General features: G+C 46.7%; 8 protein-coding genes across 8 annotated transcripts; 4 read left to right on the forward strand and 4 right to left on the reverse strand.

Annotated features, from left to right (window-relative positions):
• Positions 1–179: 179 nt before the first annotated feature.
• Positions 180–1677, reverse strand: BDV27DRAFT_134390 (mitochondrial K+-H+ exchange-related family protein). The gene is made up of 3 exons (XM_032068292.1): positions 901–1677; positions 762–817; positions 180–710 (listed from the first exon to the last, which is right to left on the reverse strand). Exons 1-3 carry the CDS (start codon positions 1335–1337, stop codon positions 367–369), a joined length of 837 nt encoding a protein of 278 aa, XP_031923591.1. The 5' UTR covers positions 1338–1677; the 3' UTR covers positions 180–366.
• A 43-nt stretch (positions 1678–1720) lies between these two features.
• Positions 1721–3411, forward strand: BDV27DRAFT_39572 (phospholipase D regulator). Its single transcript, XM_032076525.1, has 3 exons — positions 1721–2285; positions 2356–3220; positions 3279–3411. The coding sequence occupies exons 1-3, from the start codon at positions 2012–2014 to the stop codon at positions 3301–3303; spliced, it is 1164 nt and encodes a 387-aa protein (XP_031923592.1). The 5' UTR covers positions 1721–2011; the 3' UTR covers positions 3304–3411.
• Positions 3412–3631: 220 nt separating this feature from the next.
• On the reverse strand, positions 3632–4737 carry BDV27DRAFT_134393 (cupin domain-containing protein). The gene is made up of 2 exons (XM_032068293.1): positions 4363–4737; positions 3632–4298 (listed from the first exon to the last, which is right to left on the reverse strand). Exon 2 carries the CDS (start codon positions 4240–4242, stop codon positions 3712–3714), a length of 531 nt encoding a protein of 176 aa, XP_031923593.1. The 5' UTR covers positions 4243–4298; positions 4363–4737; the 3' UTR covers positions 3632–3711.
• Positions 4738–4837: 100 nt separating this feature from the next.
• Positions 4838–8280, forward strand: culA (cullin culA). The gene is made up of 7 exons (XM_032068294.1): positions 4838–5046; positions 5190–5430; positions 5509–5578; positions 5668–5684; positions 5736–5806; positions 5873–7770; positions 7823–8280. Exons 2-7 carry the CDS (start codon positions 5378–5380, stop codon positions 8009–8011), a joined length of 2298 nt encoding a protein of 765 aa, XP_031923594.1. The 5' UTR covers positions 4838–5046; positions 5190–5377; the 3' UTR covers positions 8012–8280.
• An 11-nt stretch (positions 8281–8291) lies between these two features.
• BDV27DRAFT_134405 (putative Avl9 protein) lies at positions 8292–12354 on the reverse strand. Its single transcript, XM_032068295.1, has 10 exons — positions 11864–12354; positions 11520–11624; positions 11181–11423; positions 11034–11061; positions 10839–10902; positions 10708–10787; positions 10489–10660; positions 10397–10437; positions 10211–10348; positions 8292–10152 (listed from the first exon to the last, which is right to left on the reverse strand). Exons 1-10 carry the CDS (start codon positions 11923–11925, stop codon positions 8728–8730), a joined length of 2358 nt encoding a protein of 785 aa, XP_031923595.1. The 5' UTR covers positions 11926–12354; the 3' UTR covers positions 8292–8727.
• A 52-nt stretch (positions 12355–12406) lies between these two features.
• sakA (mitogen-activated protein kinase HOG1) lies at positions 12407–14778 on the reverse strand. The gene is made up of 9 exons (XM_032076526.1): positions 14323–14778; positions 14208–14255; positions 13986–14115; positions 13887–13930; positions 13728–13827; positions 13313–13669; positions 13174–13252; positions 12936–13119; positions 12407–12879 (listed from the first exon to the last, which is right to left on the reverse strand). Exons 1-9 carry the CDS (start codon positions 14376–14378, stop codon positions 12780–12782), a joined length of 1098 nt encoding a protein of 365 aa, XP_031923596.1. The 5' UTR covers positions 14379–14778; the 3' UTR covers positions 12407–12779.
• A 3288-nt stretch (positions 14779–18066) lies between these two features.
• gpaB (guanine nucleotide-binding protein subunit alpha gpaB) lies at positions 18067–19916 on the forward strand. Its single transcript, XM_032076527.1, has 6 exons — positions 18067–18538; positions 18610–18955; positions 19016–19144; positions 19197–19326; positions 19380–19618; positions 19691–19916. Exons 1-6 carry the CDS (start codon positions 18412–18414, stop codon positions 19788–19790), a joined length of 1071 nt encoding a protein of 356 aa, XP_031923597.1. The 5' UTR covers positions 18067–18411; the 3' UTR covers positions 19791–19916.
• On the forward strand, positions 19833–20503 carry BDV27DRAFT_39675 (uncharacterized protein). Its single transcript, XM_032076528.1, has one exon. It carries the CDS (start codon positions 20043–20045, stop codon positions 20394–20396), a length of 354 nt encoding a protein of 117 aa, XP_031923598.1. The 5' UTR covers positions 19833–20042; the 3' UTR covers positions 20397–20503.
• Positions 20504–20665: the final 162 nt, after the last annotated feature.

Genomic DNA, 20665 nt, shown 5'->3' on the forward strand with positions numbered 1-20665 from the left:
GGAGTAGTTAGCCGTTTCGGGCATCCCGCGGCGGGCTCCCATGGGGCACTCGAGTCTCGGATCATGTTAAATCCGGCAGGTGAAATGCAGGGCACCAGGAACCGTTCAATTGCTCCATACTTCGTACTACGTACCTACAACTGTAATACCATGGGATCCACTATGTTCATGGAAAGTTATACTTACTCCATACGTATACCATTAGTAAAGTCTTAGTATATATCTTACAATTAACGCGAAATGCTCTCCCAAGTCTATGTACCATACCCATAGCCACCATCACCGATAATAGCAGCCATAACTTGACTGTCCAACGCAAACACGTGGACAGATGCACAATTAGTTACTCTATGTCTGAGTCGTTCATTACTCTTTTTCTTTTAAGTTGTTTTTCTTTTCGTCCTCGCCCGAAGATGAGATATCCGTTCTCAACTTCTCCTCGACCTGGACAATAGCTCGTTCGGCTTCCAAAGCAAGCTCCGGTGCTTCAAGGATTGAAGCTAATTTCTTAGCATCGTCCATCCGAAGCAGCAATTTGTCGTCACTTTTCTCCACGTCCTCTACCATACTTGAGATTGACTGTTCAGTGTTAGACATTTCTAGCGCCCGTGAAACCCGCTTCGCGTATAGTCGTTCCAGTGCTGGGTGCGATATAGGATTCAGAAGGTCCTTCTCGACCAAGAATTCCAGATGTTTGGATCCATTTAATGCTGCTGCCAGTCAGCAATACCGCTGCAAGTAGAAAGGTGACAGAAGCGCACCTCGCCAATGGGACCATCCTCGATACACAAGATAGAAGAAGGGAATGTTAGGTATCCTATCGTCTTATCATTAGCTCAACTTGTCATATATCAAACTCCCTTTATGAAAGTTGTCTAGGGAAGAGCTTAGCTTTCATACAATGGAATGAGTCCAATTGGAGCTGTGAAAGGACTCGCGATGAAGCTCCACCACATCCTCTTACGATGTAGGTCCTGCCTATCAGTAGCAATCTTGTGCAAGATAGACTTGAGCTTTTCGGTTTTGACCGCATTTCCCGGGAAAAGCACATCTATCTTCTTCGACCCATACAATTCATCAAGTCGTCGCTGAGCATTCAGTGAAGGAATACTCTTGAGCCCCCATTCTTCATAAGGAATCCGCTGTTGGACCTTATTTCCCCACACAACCAAGTGTTTTTGCCAACCCTTCTCAGCTTCCTCCCATTTAGCCCATGTTTCGGCAGCTTTGTTTGTGATTCGATCGAGTATGGAAAGCTCCTTTGCATGATCCCGACGGAGCGGTCGAGCATATATCAGGGCCCGTCTCGTCGAGATCGGAATCACGAAGAGTCGCATGGCAGCGTTTCGTCTTTGGCTTTTCCCCCTTTCTTTTTTTTTTTTTTTTTCTTTGTCGTTTCGGGTAATTCAAATGAGGAACACAGGGAATTGTTGAAGACGGTGAGGGAGTACGCGACTAGTGATCAACTGAAGAAAACAACCGATTCAAGGGAGCTTGTAAAAATAACATTCCTTCTTCTTAAGTGCGCTTAAGATTAGTTTTCTCTTCTTCTTTTAGGGTTTTTGGTCTCTTTTGCCACTTGATAGGTATAACTGGTAGAAGGTGTGGCTGATGGTTGTTTGCCCGCGGGCGGTAATAAGAGACGTCATTCCGCACCCAGCGAAAGGATTAGCGCCGTAATTATCAACGGAGCATTTCCCAAGAGGGATAAATTACTTCTCTGGGTTTAGCAGCACTAAGGAACTATTACCACCCAGAATTGTTTCTCTCCCTCATTCTTCCCCAGCCCCCCAAGGCTGTAATTGCCGTGGTCGTACACTTTCTTGCGGTCTTATTCTAAACTAATGACCTGCTCTCTCAAAGGGTCAAAAGGTTGCCCGGTTTCCAGAGGAACGCCGTGTTCTCGGGCCTGAGGGGGCTGTGAGGCGATGCAGGCGAGACCCATTGCCTTCCCATAACTTCCGACAGCCGCAGCAACCTCATCTGGAACGACCCATTGCACTAGAAGGCGATGGCACAGGATGCGCGCATTTTGCGCGCACTTCCTCCAGGTCCAGGCTCGGTCTTAGATTCTCAACTAAACGAGAAAACAACCAATACAGAATGGATGTCTGGAGGCATCAACCACGCTCATAACGGGCAAAGTAATCATGACCATTTTCCCGAACTTCCTCGCCATGGCGCGCTGGAATTGTCGCCTAATGCCTTACAGACGCTAGAGGAAGCGTCAACGGAGGATGGTCAGGATGATGTCATGTTAGAAAAGAGATTGCGAACTCTTCCGGGTGCGTAACATACTCGAGAAACTTCAGCCACCTCTAGCGAAAGCTTTACTGATAACAATTTATGTAATAGCTTGGATCCGATCTGTCGATTACAAGGAACCTGAGGGCGAATCTTCTGCCGCCTCGCGACTATTACCTTCGCATCCGGATGATGCCGTTGTCGCTCAACATAACCACTCGCCCTATACGACTGCAAGAGTAGATTTTGCAAGTCGAGGAACAAGCTTGGAGGAAGGGCGCGCGACATCGCCTCGCGAATCGCGTTGGAAGAATTTCTCTAAATTAATTGCCTACCCAAGGGACCCAGGTGTTGAGGAAAAGCTTGTGACCCCCGAATGGCTGAATGAAAACCATGGTGACTACTCACAACCATGGCGCGGAAGACTTGAAGAATGGAGTGGGGAGGATACAGAAGATCCGCTGAGAATGAAACGGCGGAGAGAGATTTGGTTCAAACGCTTCCATCATACCTTATTGAAGAGTCCTATCGTACCCTTGGTTTTTCGCCTAACAGTGTGGGTCTTTTCGCTCACTGCGCTTGCGCTTGGAGCCTCTATTCAGCACATGTCGCATCAGTATGCGCATCCTCAGGGCCCCTCTGCGCTAATGGCGATTATTGTCGATGCCGTGGCCCTGGTTTACCTGGTGTATATTACTTGGGATGAATATACTTCCAAACCGCTGGGTCTTCGCTCCCCATCGGCCAAAGCACGGCTTGTCCTTCTCGATATTTTCTTCATTGTCTTTGACTCTGCCAACCTAAGTTTGGCCTTTGAGTCACTGTCCACAGTTAGTGGCGCATGCACCGTCGGTGAGGTTAACCAGCAGGTCGCTCCTAAGAACAATGCAATCTGCGACCGACAAATTGCACTAGCCAGTGTTCTATTAATTGCTCTTTTGGCTTGGCTTACAACATTCGCCATTAGTGTTTTAAGGTATAGCCATCTTTCCCTGTCTTTCTCCACAATGCGCAGGACTAATTGCTTTAAACAGACTCGTAGATCGCGCTGCACAGTGATGCTCCTTTTTTGCTTTCTAACATCTTATCTTGCGCTATTGCCCTTACAATAGTTGCTTGCGCCGCTCTTTCAATCTATGAGGCCCAGCTCAAGGTCCCCCTTTTTCCCTTCTTTTCCCTCTTTTTTTTTTTTTTTTTTTTTCCCTTCTTCTTGATGGTGGGTCTGCCGTCTCCGTTTTCTTCAACCAGCACTACTCCACTTTACTGGTCTCACCTTATCCCCTTCTTTCTTCCAATTTTTATTTTCTTTCTTGGCTTCTTTTTGGTTTCTAGGCTTGGGGAAAGTCTTGGGTCCTGGATAGCAACGGCCATGCACATGTGATGATATATGTATATATATATTAGTAGAATGACGGAATATAAGCTCAAATGACAAACGAAGAAGAGACTATCGCCGAAAATATGATGTTAAATATGAAGAACGGGACCATCGGCTCCGTACAAGGGATCGCGATGGAACCAGTCGAGCTTTTCGATAGCCTTAACCTTTCTCTCCTCACCCGGCTGTCCATAGCACATGTCCCAGTGTTTATTTCGAGGATAGGCACCCACCATGCTGAAACTCTCCGTGCCGAGATCATCTAACAGGCGGTGGCCTACCCCAGCGGGAACGATGATGAGATCACCTTTCTCAACCGTTGGCTCAAAACGACTGGGGTTTGCTTCACCGCCAAAGCAGAGACGAGCGCGTCCGGAGACCACTCCCAAAACCTCATGCGTTGTGCTGTGGAAGTGCGTTTGCTGATACATAGTATAAATCCACTGTGGTTCGACCTCGCCGATTTCCTCCAAGCGCGCCTGAAGCTGACTTGAGGACGCATCAAAAGCGTGGTGATATATCATAAGCGGCTTAGACTGGATGGATGTGTTGGGGATGTCTTCCCATCCCGGGATTTGACGAGTGGTAACCTCGATGTCGGACGGGGATCTGAACGACATGGTTTCCTTTCCGGTCAAATATGGTTGTTTGCTGCATTCAAGCGGGTGGTGAGGTTCTGGAAGTTCTTTGTATTCAGCCCAAGTAAGGGTTTAAAGGGTTTTCCAGATATGGAAAGTTACCATGACGTCATTTGGGGTAATGCTTGCGGTTTTTGATCCGAAAGTTTCAGTAGACCCGAATCTCTTGTGTTGTTCATACTCCTTGAATCCCCCCTTCTCTTCTACTACCCCAGATAGGGCATTTGCTACGGTTTACCAATGTGTGCCTGTCGCGACCGTACATTCAAGGGGAAGTTATTGCTGTGTATCAAGGGGAAGAGAAAGAAAAATCAAAGGAAAGAGACCTTCATGAGCACGGTAGTTGACTGCATCATGCCTTGTAATGAAGGGCATCTTGAGACCTAGATTGATTGGGTAACAAAGAAGAGCTCCAAAGGGAACTTAGCAAATGGAAAACAAAATAATGTCTACTCCATATAATATTGGGAATATACCCAGCGCCATTAGGTAGCAGTCCTGAAAGAATTGAAGGTGTTGGTTGCCTAACTATCCTTCTTAAACCCCATAAAATCTAGATTGAATCAGATCGTTGTGCAGGCCAGCTGCGTTGACCGCCTACCGCAAAGGTCCATAAAGCGATCCATCCCCCCACGGATGTCTGATCTCGACTCTCACTACCGCCCAACGCCACGCTGACACCTGTGTCTCTCTGTATTTTTCGTACTTTGAGGCGTGTTTGTGGTTTGCTCTTACTACGCTCCAGCTCGGACTTCTGTTCTGAGCCCCTATTATTGTGACCCCCTAGTCAGTTCCTTCCGTTTTTTTTTTGCTATCTCATAGCGCGCGGCTATCCTCCTGCCTTGACGGTAGTGTCTGGACTGAACGTCGCCAGTGCTGTCATTGCCCGCTTCTGGAGGCGAGCTCATTTACCGAAATCCAAAAAGTAGGAAGGTCCTAAACCCTTGGAGTGCCACGACAAGCCTTTAACACCTTCGAAACTCCATCTCATCTATCCATCCTCGGCTCGTCACGCGTGTGTCATCTGTCTGAGTGTTCGCCATAGCTTCTGCGAGAACTGACGCCCTCGTTTCGCAGTCATACTCCCTGTTCGCCAAAGTCATCCCCGAAAAGCACCATGCCTCCCTCCCTGATTCCCCAGACACCTCACAAGGATGACTTGGATGAAACGTGAGTCGCTCATACTCGAATGACGCATTGGATAACTTCAGGGGCGCCATATAACGGATGGTAGGCTAACTCAAGCAGATGGTCGTTCCTGGAGAAGGGCGTTGACAGTGTGATGCTGAAGCTGGAGGAGGGAGTGGATATGAAGACTGTAAGTCCTCTCGGATCGCTTAGTTTGATCCCTTCTGGTGAATGGGAAAGGTTTCCAGCTGCATACTGACAATTCACTTGGACTCCTAGTACATGGCTTTGTACACGTATGCCACCTTTTTCTATCATCTTGGATACGACTGACATTCTGAGCGAAGCGCGGTTCACAATTTTTGCACATCACAAAAGGCTGTCGGCAATGGCCATGGATTACAAGCACATCGCGGTGGTTCGTCTTCATCAACGCACAAATCCTCAAAGTTATACCGGGCCCCTGGATCTAACACTACTTCAGCACATCTGCTAGGAGAGGAGCTATACAAGCTGCTTGGAGAGTACCTTTCACGTCACCTCGATGCTGTGCATCACGAGTCTAAGGGTCACGCCGAGGAGGCCCTGCTAGGGTTCTACATCCGCGAATGGACCCGTTACACGACAGCCGCCAAGTACATCAACCATCTTTTCGGCTATCTCAACCGACATTGGGTCAAGCGGGAAATTGATGAGGGTAAAAAGAATGTTTACGACGTGTATACTCTGCACCTCGTTAAGTGGAAAGATGACTTCTTCATGAAGGTACATGAGAAGGTTATGGATGCAGTTTTGAACCTTGTCGAGAAGCAGCGCAATGGCGAAACGATCGAACAGTCGCAGATCAAAAGTATCGTCGATTCTTTTGTTTCTCTCGGACTGGACGAGAGCGACAGCTCCAAGTCGACGCTTGAAGTTTATCGGATGTTCTTTGAGAAGCCCTTCATTGCGGCTACCAAGGTCTATTACGAAAATGAGTCGCGCCAATTCGTGGCAGAAAACAGCGTGGTGGAATACATGAAGAAGGCGGAGGCTCGTTTAGAAGAAGAAAAGGCTCGTGTGGGCTTGTATTTGCACCCGGATATCTCGAAACATCTTACCGACACATGTTTGGATGTCCTCGTTACTGCCCACTCAGAGCTACTGCGTGATGAATTCCAGGTTCTGCTGGACAATGAACGTCAAGAGGACCTAGCTCGGATGTACCGGCTTTTGTCTCGCATCAAAGAAGGCCTGGATCCCCTGCGAACGAAGTTCGAGACCCATGTTAGGAAAGCAGGTTTGGCAGCGGTTGAGAAGGTTGCAGCGGAAGGCGAAGCGTTTGAACCCAAAATGTATGTGGATGCTTTGTTGCAGGTACATACAAGATACCAGAGCCTGGTTAACGAGGCCTTCAATGGCGAATCGGAGTTTGTGCGCTCCTTGGACAATGCTTGCCGCGAGTTTGTCAATCGCAATAAGATCTGCGCGTCTAGTTCGACGAAATCACCGGAGCTGCTGGCTAAGTATACCGACTCCCTCCTGAAGAAGGGATCCAAAGCTGCTGAGGAGTCCGAGCTGGAGGAGATGCTAGTCCAGATTATGACGGTCTTCAAATACATTGAAGATAAAGATGTCTTCCAGAAATTCTACTCGAAGATGCTTGCTAAGCGATTGGTGCATGTCAGTTCGGTGTCCGATGATGCGGAGACTAGTATGATCAGCAAGCTCAAGGAGGCCTGTGGTTTCGAGTACACCAACAAGTTACAGCGCATGTTCCAAGATATCCAAATCTCGAAAGATCTCAATGCCAGCTACAAAGATTGGCAAGACAAGGTTCTTGATGACGACGATCGGAGGAAGCTGGTGGATGCACACTTTCAGATTCTGGGAACTGGATTTTGGCCTCTTCAAGCTCCGTCGACAGACTTCCTTGCGCCGCCAGAGATCGTCAAGACGGCTGAGCGATTCCAAAACTTCTACTTTGACAAGCACAATGGTCGGAAGCTGACATGGCTTTGGCAGCTATGCAAAGGTGAAATCAAAACTAACTACATCAAAAACACAAAGGTACCCTATACTTTCCAAGTATCAACCTTCCAGATGGGCATTCTTCTCCTTTTCAATGAGACCGATACCTTAACATACGAGGACATTCAAAAAGCTACCACTCTTGCTCCTGAAATTCTTGAGCCGAACTTGGGTATCTTCCTCAAGGCGAAGGTACTGCTCATCAGCCCCGAGGGGTCCAAGCCGGAACCTGGCACCTCGTTCACGTTGAACTACAACTTTAGACACAAAAAGGTCAAGGTCAACCTCAACATCCAGATCAAGTCGGAACAGAAGGTCGAGTCAGACGATACACACAAGACTATAGAGGAAGACCGTAAACTGCTGCTTCAGGTATGTTCGAGAACTGCCCAACTCGTTGAATCACTGTCTAACATATCCATAGTCCGCTATCGTCCGGATCATGAAATCACGCAAGAAGATGAAGCACGTCCAACTTGTCCAGGAAGTGATTCAACAAGTTAAATCCCGTTTCCCACCTAAGGTACCCGATATCAAGAAGAATATCGAAGCCCTCATGGAGAAGGATTATATAGAGCGCTTGGACGGTGATGAGATCGCTTATATTGCATGATTCCTAGAAATTTTTCTTCTTTGTCCCTTTTCCAATCATTTCTATGTTAGCGCCGGTATTCCTCGCTGGTTTTTCCTCTATTTTCTTTCTTTGTTTAATGGTCTTTATTTTTTTTTTTTTTTCATCACTGCGGCATACGGCTTTCATTCATAGGTCAAGGATAGGACTCTGCTTTCGTAGCACCGATACGACAAATGATAACCCAATATATCAATAAGATTGGATTATTCCATTTTGGCGTTTTTTCCCTGTAATGCTCCTTATGTTCGGCAATTCAAAATTGAATAAATAAAAATATATTTATTGGTAACAAGAATAAATGTTCGTGCTCTAAAATGGTATTAGTATGCATAAGATATCTTGAATCATCATATCCAACCGCTTATGCATTCAGAAGATGCAGGATATATTAGTTGACATTTGAGAAGGAAATCGTATAAAGGAACATCGTATATGCATTTTCGAAAATTAAAAAGAAAATATGACATATATTGAAGAGTAACAAAAGGTAGCAATAATACAAGCTCTGTTCTTTCTCGGGTATCAAAGCTTCGAATCATAAGTGATGATGCTGAATAAATGACATGCAAGAAGTTTGTTTTTGTATGTATTATGCATGGGGAAATATAATTAGGTCGAGTTTATATAATGGATCAAAATGAAGAAAAGGAAAAAATATTCATGCGATCATGTTCCTGTCGTTTGTTGATGGATTATTAACTGTGTAGAGCTTGTTCTGCTGTGCTATGTGCTTCGGTTTGATTCCTGCACTCAGTAGATGCTGGCTCTTCTGCTATGGTATCCTTTTCATCGATGGTGATCTGAGGCTTAACGGAAGGCTTGGGCTGCTCAGCCAGTGCCTCGGTAGTGGTGGTAGTATTCGAGTGGTTTTCGCTGGTGCCACCGCCGACCTGAGCTTCTACCAAGGCCCCCGCATCTTTAGATGGCTGCTCGGCTGGGTGCGACAAGTCATGAACAGGGACCTCGTTTGATAGCTGCGAGCGTGGATTGGCAGTGTCAAATTCGCTACCGTCACCATCATCCTTCCGGTTAGGTGAGCTATACTCGCCGCTATCCCGCCTCAGGAAAATATTGCTCCATCTCTTCCTTCTGCTTCCGCTGCGCGACAAAGTAATGGAGTCTTCGCTGCGGCTTGCCTGCATTGACCGTCTGCCCCTTTCTGGCGGGTCGCTCTGCTCTGCGGTACCCGCCAATGTCGGGGTCGATGGTGAGGTTACTGAAGATGGAGAGGATGGGGTTTTATTTTTGTCCTGCCATTCCTTTCGCTTTTCGCTAGCCCAGGTACTCCATGAGTTCAGATACGCCCCTGCCCTTTGGCCAGCGGCACTCACGGATGCCTGCGCTTGAGCAATGTCCACGGAAGGAGCTTTACGGCCACCGAACCAAGAGGAACCACTAGTTGAATGTACAGATGCTGTATCAGACGGTGAAAATGGAGGGGAAGGGCCCTTGTCAATTGAGGACCTTTGTGACTGAGGAGCTTTCTCTTCATTTCTTTTCCGCTGTGCTTCCCGCATCGTTTCGATATCAGCCCAGAAGTTGTTAAATGCGGCGGTTACTTTCCTTTGGCCAGTACTGATATGCCTATTGAGTGCCTCGCGGCTTTCCCGTACCCGTTCATCCAGATGAAGATCCGCGACTTGTTGCGATAACCGACGCTGAACATCGTCCATGGTGAGGCCTCCGGCACAAGGGTGACGAGGCTCGACGATGGAGTACAACAGTGCATCAGAGGTCAGGCGTTTGAAAAGCGCATAATTAGAAGTGTTTTGCCACTGTGCCAGAAATTCGGCGTTGAATTCCAGCGCAGGGTCGCCTTCTATGTTGAACGCTTCCAATTGCTCCCTGCTCCTCCGGCCTGGGTCACCCGCATTAAAGGAATTCAGCTCCTCATGATATTTCATGCATGAAAGCAATGCGAGCAGGTACTCTTCGAACTGTAACCTGATAAATTCCTCGGAGCCAATATACCCATGGGTCTTGGGTTGTTCCGGATGCGCCTCGTCCCACGTATCGTTGATAATCTGGGTAAGAAGATCGATCCAGCGTCTGTCTGCAACAGATAGTGCCAGTGCATTTCGTAGAGAGGGGGGCGTGATATTGATGGTGTCCTCGTCAAGCTGCAAATCTCATTGCGTAAGTAACCGAGTCGTCCAACTAGATCAAAAGTTCCCTCACGTTGATTAAGATGTCACTATAGCGATCTTTCTGTTGTAAAAGTATCGAATTTGTAGAGCCCACTACATATGACTTCGTGCCGTCATCCGCTAGCAGATCCAGCTGCTGCAGAGGTGTGTAAGGTCCGAACATGCTCCCCTGCAGAAGTTAGAACGTAGCTCGGTCTTTGATCCATGACGCACGAACCTTGCCAAAGATTTGTAGCGGTAATCCCATATACGCCAGCACTTAAGAGTCAGTATGAGATGTAATCGAGGGTAGGTATATTACAATCATACAAGAACTTCTGTCGCTTGTCTTCAATGTGGTAGGCTTCTCAACAGTCTTCGTATAGCTCTCGAATGTTGGGTCTGCACAGTCTTGAAGGTAGTTTATGAGGCCAGGTATCAACGAAACGAGGGAGAATTGTATCATGCATAGACGCTCACATCTTGAGCCAAAGAAAAGCATCTGGGCTCAATCAGTATCTTGTATGATGAGTTAGTAGGGCTACCAACCTTGGGCTGCAGGAGTAAAGCTTTGAACAAGACCAGAGTTTGATACTTAAACTCGTGGATCATTTCCCGCAGAGACAGTCCTGCAGGCTGGTCAGCAACAAAGATCGACCGTGCTAGGTACCTGGACTCACCAAGGTTTTGGTCCTTGGAAGTCTCATCCTTATTCAAATTGATGACTAGGCTCTCTCGAAATTTCTGAAACATATCAGCACTACTGGAGACCAATGAACAATGCCAAGGCACAAAAAGAGGCCATAAAAAGAAAAGAAAAGAAAAGAAAAGAAAAGAAAAGAAAGAAAAGAAAAGAAAGAAAAAGAAAGGCACACCTTCAGAATATCGATATCGGAGAAGTCTCTGTTCTCGTCCACATACACATTAGTTATAGATTCCCCCACACCAGCGTAGCGAATATCTCGTCAGGTTATGGTAGGCTAATAAGCCACCAGCTAGCATATATAGTGGTCCCAACATACCGCTGCGCAAACCAAGCAGATGTTACAATGGACAGTTTTTCTCTCAGCTGCCCCAGGCTCTGAGGGCTATCTGTGACGACAACAACTGCCTTCTGTACTGTGGATCTCGTCACATCAGATGGTCGGTATAGGAGCAAGTTCGAATCGATTTGTCTCGCACAAGATATGCCGAAAAGGGAAGTTGCAGGTTCCGTAGCGGTCTCCTTTCGGCGGAGTGTAAAATAAGAAAACTCCTCGGTCGACCTGGAGGGCCAGAGTTCGCGTCAATAAATGAATGCGTCCTTTAGCAGACGTTGTAACTTGTATGGAGCGTATGAGGGGTAATGATTATCGCCGTACATATGCGCCCCGTCTGATAACGCCATAAATGGCAACAAACTCCAGTCATTCTCCGTCGCGGGATCGGTTCCATCTTCTCCAAAGCACAGTTCGATTTCGGGGCCCCTGCAGAAGACAGAAAATGATATATATTAGCCAGCAGGCCCAGAAAATGTGGCGCAAGGATAATAGATAATCCCGGGCTGTGCTATGCAGCAAGTCCCGAGCACAACTCATACAAGCGCAACCAAAGAGTGGAATGAACATGTTCTAGTACTGCGAATTCTGCGGTCTCTGCCTATCTCGTTCGCGTTCTTGTTCCCGTGTCCATACTGTTGACTTCTTATTCTCATCCAGTTACTCACCTTGCATGATGGAAGTCTATGACCATAACAATAGGCGCCTGGCGACTTGGAACACTAGCCATGGCGTAAAACGGCAGCGGTGCAACATACAAACGACCGAAACAAGGAAAGATTCGAAGCCAATTTCTCTCTGAGAGAAAGGGCTACCCTCCCGGGAAATAGTTCTAGGGAGACACAGGTAGCCTCAAGGCGGATACAATCAAGAATAAATCAAAGGAGAGAACCTCAAGCTGGAGACTGGTGGAAATTGGAACCAGGGGGGCTAATGAATTGATTCATTGGGTCCTGCGGCGGGCGGTGACAAGTCGGCGGTTGATTAAATTTGGCCAACTGGAGTACGGGAGTAGTAGTAACCTATGGACACCTATGGACATCGGAATTCCACCCCCACCCCGTGTTTTTTTTAAGTACGACTAGTCCCCATACTTCAATTTGCGGGAAAGATAATCAAATCATAAGGCTGATATTTGGGATTTCTGCCAGCGGAGCACCACTTAGAACAGCCAGCAACCAAATAATTAGCGCGACGAATGATCAACAAGATTGTTCTAATGGCCCGGTTTTCATTCATGTATTCCTCAAGCACCAACTAGTTCATCATTCATGGTTCACGTGTAACTTATATATAGGGAACAAGAAACCAAAAGAGAAAGGGAAAATCAATGTCACAACTGATTTTCAACTCCCCGATTCTAACAACGTCGTAAGAAAACCACAGGTCCTGAAGGCAAAAGCGCCTCAGAATTTGCAAAACAACCACGTGACAGTGAATGAGAAAGTATCCGTAGATGTAAAGATATCACAGCCTTCATGCCCAGTCTACATACCAAACAAGGAGAACAAAAGGGAAAAGAAGATAACCTCAGAAACACGCTGCACTATTGCCTGCGCCTCGTCCGCGAAATTAGGAACCCGATTATACAAAATTTTGCTGGGCATCTCCAGCTCCCTCAACGGCGACTTGGCTCGCCTCGGTACCCTGATCGATATTATGGAAGTCGAGAATTTCCGAGTACCTAGAGGTCTCCAGATTAGCTTGGCAACCACGTTATTGCGTCAAAGAGGTGCTTACATCATGATCTTCCAGGTGTCTACCGGTAGGTCAGCATCATTGAATGACCAATCGAACTTCTCCTCTGCCACAGGCTCATCGGTGGGGTCGTGGTACGGAGCAAGGTACTCGTGCGCCAGCGCCTCGCCCGCGCGAATTCTCTTCTTCGGGTCAAATACCAGCATCCGCTCGAGAAGGTCGACCGCTGTGCGTTGTTAGCATCTGATGGCGCTTAATCCCCATTTAACGGAATACATACCATCCGGGTCAGCGTTCTTAAATTTGGTGGCGAGGGGTTGACGTTCTCGCTTGGGGAGAGACTTGACGAATCGCAAAGTCTGTGGCCAGTGTTAGCAGTGACCCCACTTGGAACGTAGCACAATCCCATGGTTACTCACATTCTCACTACAGATTGTCTCAATCACATCGTCCGGTGGGGTACCAAGGAGCTCTGTGATAATGGAGAATTGGTTCACATGATCCTTGCCGGGGAACAGAGGCTTTCCTTCCAGCATCTCGGCGAAAATACAAGCGGCACTCCAGATGTCCACCTCCACATCATACTTTTGCCATGTGAGCATAATCTCAGGCGCACGGTAGTATCGCGTCGACACGTAGCCTGTCATCTGGGGGTCTTGAATACGGGCGAGACCAAAATCGCAAATCTTCAGGTCACAGTTCTCGTTGATAAGGATATTACTCGGCTTAAGATCACGATGCACAACACCTGCTGAGTGCACATATTTAAGTCCTCGCTGTAACGCATCAGTATCGAGCCCACATCGTCTGGAGGAGCCAGTCGCAGCCACGCACCAAGATCTGGTATAAGAAATACTGGATAAACTGCTTCTCCAACGGCCTTGATGTGAGAAGTCGGTGGAGGTCGGTACCCAAGAGCTCGGTTACGAAATAGCTGTGGCGATCGGTTAGACAACAGGTGTCCCTCTTAAAGTTGGTAGAGATCGTACATACATGTCTTCGAGGGGAGAAATAAAAATATCACTTAGGCTGATGATCTGGTCACAGTCAGCGTACAGAGCGATGTGGCCGTATTCGGGTGAATTGACCGACATTTTCGTGGCGCAAGTGCTTCAATAGTTTCAGTTCGCGGTATGTTCTCTTGGACAAAACTGGGGTACTGAAAGGTTTCATAATCTTCTTAACGGCGACGGGCTGTCCGGTCAATTGGTCCCTCGCCGAACTAATTTCCCGGGGGAAAGCATGTCAGCGCATGGTCCGTATGAGGGGTTGGCGGTAACGGCGAATCTAAAAGGAGGGGCTGTAGGAACATACCACACGAGGCCGAACGCACCCATTCCCACGGGCTGCAGTTCTGTGTACCTGCGAAACTGTTAAACAGGAACTAATCCCATTGCTTGTATTCAATCATCTCAAGAGACACCCGTACCTGCTTGTGATCTCGAAGGTTGTGCCAAAGATCTGGGCACGCACGAATTCCGCCATTTTGGATTACAGACGGATGTAACTCCAAGATTCGGAGAAAAGCGACAAGAATACTAATCCTCTAGACTTGCTCAGGATATGAGACAAGATAATTAAAAAGATGGAAGGGACAGGGAGAGTGTGTAGAAGAAACGAGAGTGAAGTAAAAAAAAAAAAATGGAGATAGCAAATGAAGTTGGAGTAACAAGGCGAATAATAACACTTTTTTGGTAGTGAAGAAGGAAGCAGAGAAACCGTAGGTGGCGCCCAAGGAGGTATGTGGGGAAAAAAGGAAGTCTCTCTTAGCCCGTTGACTTTTCGAAAGTCCGGTAACAACCAAGCAAGACCGATGACGTTCGCGACAAGAACGTAGGGTATTGCAAAAAAAGAAGGGTCGGAAGTGGGAACGCTGGAGGTTTACAGCAACCACGAAGACTTTGGCCCTCCACGCGGCCTGTCTAGACCATATGCCAACTAACATTGGCCGGAAGATGGTTCCAAATTCAGGGAATATCGCCCATCACGCTTACATAACCGGATGAGGCACGGGCAAGAGGGGCAATAGGACCTAGTATTGGCATTTGTCTCTTCTATTTGGGTCCTCGTGGGGTTCTTTTTCTGTATAGGATTTGGTTTGCTACGGAGTATCGCCTGTCCCATCGGTTTGAAGACATAGATTTTTATATTAATGAGCGACGGTTTTACCACCAATGCCTTTTTCCCTCATCATGTTCACCTCCCAAAGAAGGGCTGCGATGGCACGTGTCCATTATGTTGAGCTCATCCCTCCATGAACGTCGCAATCTGCCCTAGAAGGCAGAAGACAGAAGTCAAAAAGGAATCAGGGGTCTGGATTGGAATTGTTTAAGATCTAAAATTCTGCATCGAACATATTTAGATGTTGATTCGTCAAGCGTTCGGGGGTTCGTCAATTATGTCATAGCGGGTAAAAGAGTACAGCGCCATGAGGCAGAAATTAAGAGAACGAAAAAGAAAAGCAAAAGATAAAACGACCCTTTGTTTTGCAAAGCACCAATTGCAACAGAATATCTAACAGCAACGATCGATTATCATGCAATTTCCCAGAATAAAACTCCCTGTTGCCTATACCGGTGGTGATGTAGGTAGGTACCTAATACGTCAGGCCTCGCTTCCCGCGACGTACAGCAAGCATTTGCTGTCTCGATGTCATCATAGCCTGTGGGGTGCGGATATGCTGCTAACCTTTTCCAACCACTCCCTGCCAGCCGTGTAATTCCACATAAACTGCTTGCTGCCTATCCAAAATAAAATGGAAAAGAAAGAATATGGTTATTAAAAGGGATAACACAAATTTGATTGTCCAGTAACTATATAAAAAACCAATTAAAAAAATATAAAAAAAAGAGGATTTTCCCCATAGGACAACTGGAGTAGATCGCGATCCGGTCAAATTTGTCATAGTATCGTTCAACTTAATCGCAGTTATATATATATTTCCTTAGAAGTATCATCCGACCCCTTCCAAGTTTACTAGATCTGTTCCCAGCATATTGGATTATCCTAGAATCACCGTCGGGGATTTATTGAGGCTCACCTTCTCCAATCATTAAAGACCCAAGCTCCGATAGGACTAGTATTTACTATGTTGGGTGGTGAAATAAAAGCAGCAGATGGGGATACATTTATCCACACATTGAGTAAGCAATAGATCTCGGACTTGTCAAGATCAGAATAGAGGATGTCGAGTAAGTCTAGTCCCGTTTTCGCTGTCGTTCCTCCCTAGCTTTGAAGTAACGGCTAAGATTTTGAAGACGCCCCTTTTCTCGTCGATGCTCGACATGTGTGAGCTCATAAGCACTATTTGTATCTACATGTATATGCAAGGTGTCGCTAGGAAGACAATATAAGTTAACGCTACTGTGGGCAAAGAACATTGCATAGCACAAGGTTATCCGTATCCAAAAGGAAATCTATTCCAAATCCCTCTTTGTCCCGAAAAGGCGCCATCCCTTCGTGTTACTCCTAATCGTCATGTTTGTGGCTTGGTAGACTGAACGCGCTCCATAGTCCGACCTTGTGTGCTCTGTCTTTTTGGTAGGACAACCTACTGTAACTTGGGTGTTTAGAGGAATAATTTCACGAACCCCGAATAAATTTTGTACGGTACCTGTACTTCTGCCGTCAGGGCTACAGGTCAATTCTCCAATCAGCAAATAGTGGGACATAGCCCCAGCCTTAACATTCCCCTAGAGGAAGTGTGCCCTGCGCCTTCCGTGGCTATGTATGTATGGAGAGATGGTCCGTTCACTGGGTGGAGCGGATACTTAAAAGCACAGGAGTGCAGCATGCCATTGTGTTATTTTGGATTTGAGTCGAAGTAGACACTAGTGGAAAGATATTATGTTGAAAAATATTATGTATTTTTCTCTTCTTTGGCCTGCAAATTAGCCAGGGGCGAGAAAGGGAGCGGACAGGCCGGAGGACAAGAAGTGAGAATTATGGATGGTGGCGTCCGCCAATCCCTGGGCAGAAAAATACCTGCCTGACTTCCCCGTCAATGGAGGCAGTACGCCGCTCAAATCATATGTTACTAAGAAATTACCATAGAACAAAGTAAAATAAAACAAGAAAAAAAGGTTATGTCAGTTGCTTATCACAATCCAACAGGGGGTAAACTATGTAGGCAAGCATGTACATCAGTATACACGGTATGTCTGTGCATTCTTATAGTACATATATCCTGACATGAATTACCAAGAGAATGGTACCTAGTCCTAGAGATCATATTGAGGTGGGACACAAGGGACGACGCTTGATATATATGTATGTGTCGCAAGATGAGATCGAAACACAATAATGTCTACCCACGGACCCTTATAATACCGTGAACTAAGAGGTTCCTACGAACGAGTAACACCCTGAGAATGGGCCATCATTACCTAAGCTCCAAGCTCAATCAATGAAAATGGAGGTATCTTAGCGTCGAATACCGGGCTCCTTTCCCCCCCCCATACCTAATTACCGTCACAACCCTTCATCTTAGTCTATTCATCCCATGCCATCCCACCGCCTCAAATCTTTGTCGGTAAGCTTCGCCGGTCCACGTTTTACCACTTATCCACTTATTCCCGTGGATAGGTACGATCTAATACTCTGTAAGGTAAAGTCGGTAATACTGGGACTCCTCTCTTTTCTGCCATCCCCACTCCCCATCTGTCTATTATGACGATTAGGGAACATCCGCCCATTGAGAATTACCATTTGTCTCAACCGTCCAATAATGATCCCAAGCAACTGTTCATCGTCATAAGAACAGCAGCAGTATCTCACTCCTACGATCCTTCCTTTTTCCCTCCCCTTCCTTCTACCCTCTTTTCATGACTGATTGACAATCTCCTATACGTTCGCTTCTTTAGTATTTCCTCGTTTTTCTTACCCCGGTTCCCTTTATTCTATTTTTTCTTGCCTCCCTAGCCGACGGGGAGGGTGACTACTTTAGTATTGCTTACATTATCTCACTCGAGATCCGTCCACTTTTCCCACATCATCCCCCGATCGACCTTTGCTACCCTTTTTTAGCGTCGGCTCGTCAGTCTCACACGTCTTCTTGCTCCGCAGTTAATCCAGTCGCCCCTCATCCCAACTCAACGTATTAACCCAGAGATATTGAGTACGATAAAGGCGCTTGGACTTCTGCTTCCTTTCCACCGGTGCCCTCCAACGCCCTAGTTTCACCTCCTGCGTCACGAGCATCTGATCTCCGCCCCCGGGATCTCGCAGTCGCTCAGGCCTTCATCCGAGACCAGCTGTACCGCTGCTACTGTGCGCCGTCTTCGATTCCTAGTCAAGCCTCCTATCGTCGATCGCGAATATTATTATCATTTCCTTTCTCGTCTATTTCAAATCATTGATTGATCATTAGCCACTCCATTGCCTCGGTATTCCTTCCAAGCTACAGGGAGCCGATTGGTGACGACTAACCCGAAGGTGTCGGGGCCGTGTTAGGTTGATGCCGTTCACTTCCGCAGACAGCTCATGGTTTAGTCGTTCGCTGTCTAGAATATAATTCGACATGGGTTCGTGTGTAAGCTCAGAGCCGGCTGAAAACAATGAGCCAAAGAAGAGGAGCCAGGCGATCGATCGCAGGCTGGAGGAGGATTCTAGGCGATTACGGAGAGAGTGCAAGATTTTACTGCTTGGTACGTTCGGGGAATTCTTTTTTTAGCATGGCGTTTTTTCGTGTCTGACTGCATTGGTTTTCCTGTATCAGGGTCCGGAGAAAGTGGGAAATCGACGATTGTCAAACAAATGAAGATCATCCATCAGAACGGCTACACAGTGGAGGAGCTAGCCTTGTATCGCCTAACGGTCTGCAAGAACCTCCTAGACTGCGCCAAGTCCCTTGTAGGAGCTTATCACCAGTTCTCCCTCGAGCCCTCGAGCCAAAAAGTCCGTGACTACGTACAATACATTTCAGACTACAATATCGACCCCGACCCGCACACAACGTTGGATGCGAAGGTAGGGGAGGCGATAACGTATATCTGGAATGACCCGTGCACATCCACAGTATTGGAACATCAGAACGAGTTCTACTTGATGGATTCTGCTCCATAGTAAGCTCCATTGCTTCCTAGGTTGTACGGAAAGAAGATGCACTGACAGCATCCTGCTAGTTTTTTTGAGGAAGCAAAGCGAATCGCATCTCCAGATTTCATACCCAACGTAAATGATGTGCTTCGCGCCCGAACGAAGACTACCGGTATCTATGAAACTAGGTTTACGATGGGCCAGCTGAGCATACAGTATGTGAACTCACATAGTCTATTTTGGGGACGTCGCTTACACGTTGTGCAGCATGTTTGATGTGGGTGGCCAGCGTAGTGAGCGCAAGAAGTGGATCCATTGTTTCGAGAATGTCACCTCCATTATATTCTGTGTGGCATTGAGCGAGTACGATCAAGTGCTTCTGGAAGAGAGTAATCAGGTAAGCGTTGTCGGATATCAATGGTCATCCTTGCTACTAACCTTACTGCAAAGAATCGAATGATGGAGAGTCTGGTACTGTTCGATTCCGTAGTCAATTCGCGATGGTTCATGCGAACGAGTATAATCTTGTTCCTGAATAAGGTCGATCTGTTCCGCCAAAAGCTCCCTCGGTCCCCCTTAAGCAATTACTTTCCTGATTACTCTGGCGGCAATGACGTGAATCGCGCCGCCAAATACCTGCTATGGAGGTTCAACCAAGTTAATCGAGCACATCTGAACCTCTATCCCCAGTAAGCATCCCGCAAACTTCGATGAAGATGCCCTGTACTGTGACATGCAACTAACTTCACTTTTCATTCCAGTTTGACACAAGCCACCGATACAACCAACATCCGCTTAGTATTCGCTGCGGTAAAGGAGACAATTCTACAAAATGCCTTGAAGGATTCAGGTATCTTGTAGATTTGAATGTTCTGCGCGCAGACATCTCGAGTCGGACAGATCGCGATCTCTGGGCCTGTTGAGTCTTCGGGCGACCGAGCTACGTTTATTTCCGACAGCCATGACGCTCCTTCTATCCTATTTTTCCTTTTTATTCACCCCCGATACTCCCTCGTGCTTTGTGGATAGGCATCGGCGTTAACGGTGCTAGTCTTCGTTTCAGTTTAATATGCTAGGCGCTTGGTTGGATCATAGTCATTGGGACTTTGCGGCATGGAGTCATTTCTGTCTTGGTTCTCAATTTTTTATCCATCTATTTATTTTTCTTTTTCTTTTTTTCTTATTCCCGAGGGGTGTGCTTGTTTATTTTATTTTATTTTTTTTTTTCGAAGGGGTTTTTTATCTGCATCATTTAAGTATCGGTTGGCTTGGCTTGGCCCTTTTCATTGGCCTGGATTTCTATGTGCATCTTGTTTCAAAGTGAAAAGTTGTTGGTCTCAGCACTACTTGCATATAATTTGTGCCAAGGTTCTTGATATCCTCTCTCATCTTGAGATTTTCCTTTCTTATTTTGTCTCTTCTGTTTCCCCCTTTCCCCTTTTGATCCACCTCAGCTTATGCATCTAATAGCGGTCCCTTGACTCCCGGGGTGGCTGGCTTGCAATCTTTTCAACTTATACCATTCAGTTTCCAGCGCTATAATATGTTTTAGTACTTGGTTCTTTCACTTTGCCGCATCTCTTTTGTTGAGTAAGTTTTGGTGTGTTCCCAGACGTTTGCCTCTACGAAAGATCATATGGGCCGATGACTATACAGCATTGCGAATAATCTCAAGAAGAGCTAGGATGGATCTGGACCGCGGGTATGTGCGGAACATCCGACCCATGGTTTTTCTT

Source organism: Aspergillus caelatus, assembly GCF_009193585.1.
Source record: "Aspergillus caelatus strain CBS 763.97 unplaced genomic scaffold BDV27scaffold_209, whole genome shotgun sequence".
Classification (NCBI taxonomy): Eukaryota; Fungi; Ascomycota; class Eurotiomycetes; order Eurotiales; family Aspergillaceae; genus Aspergillus; species Aspergillus caelatus.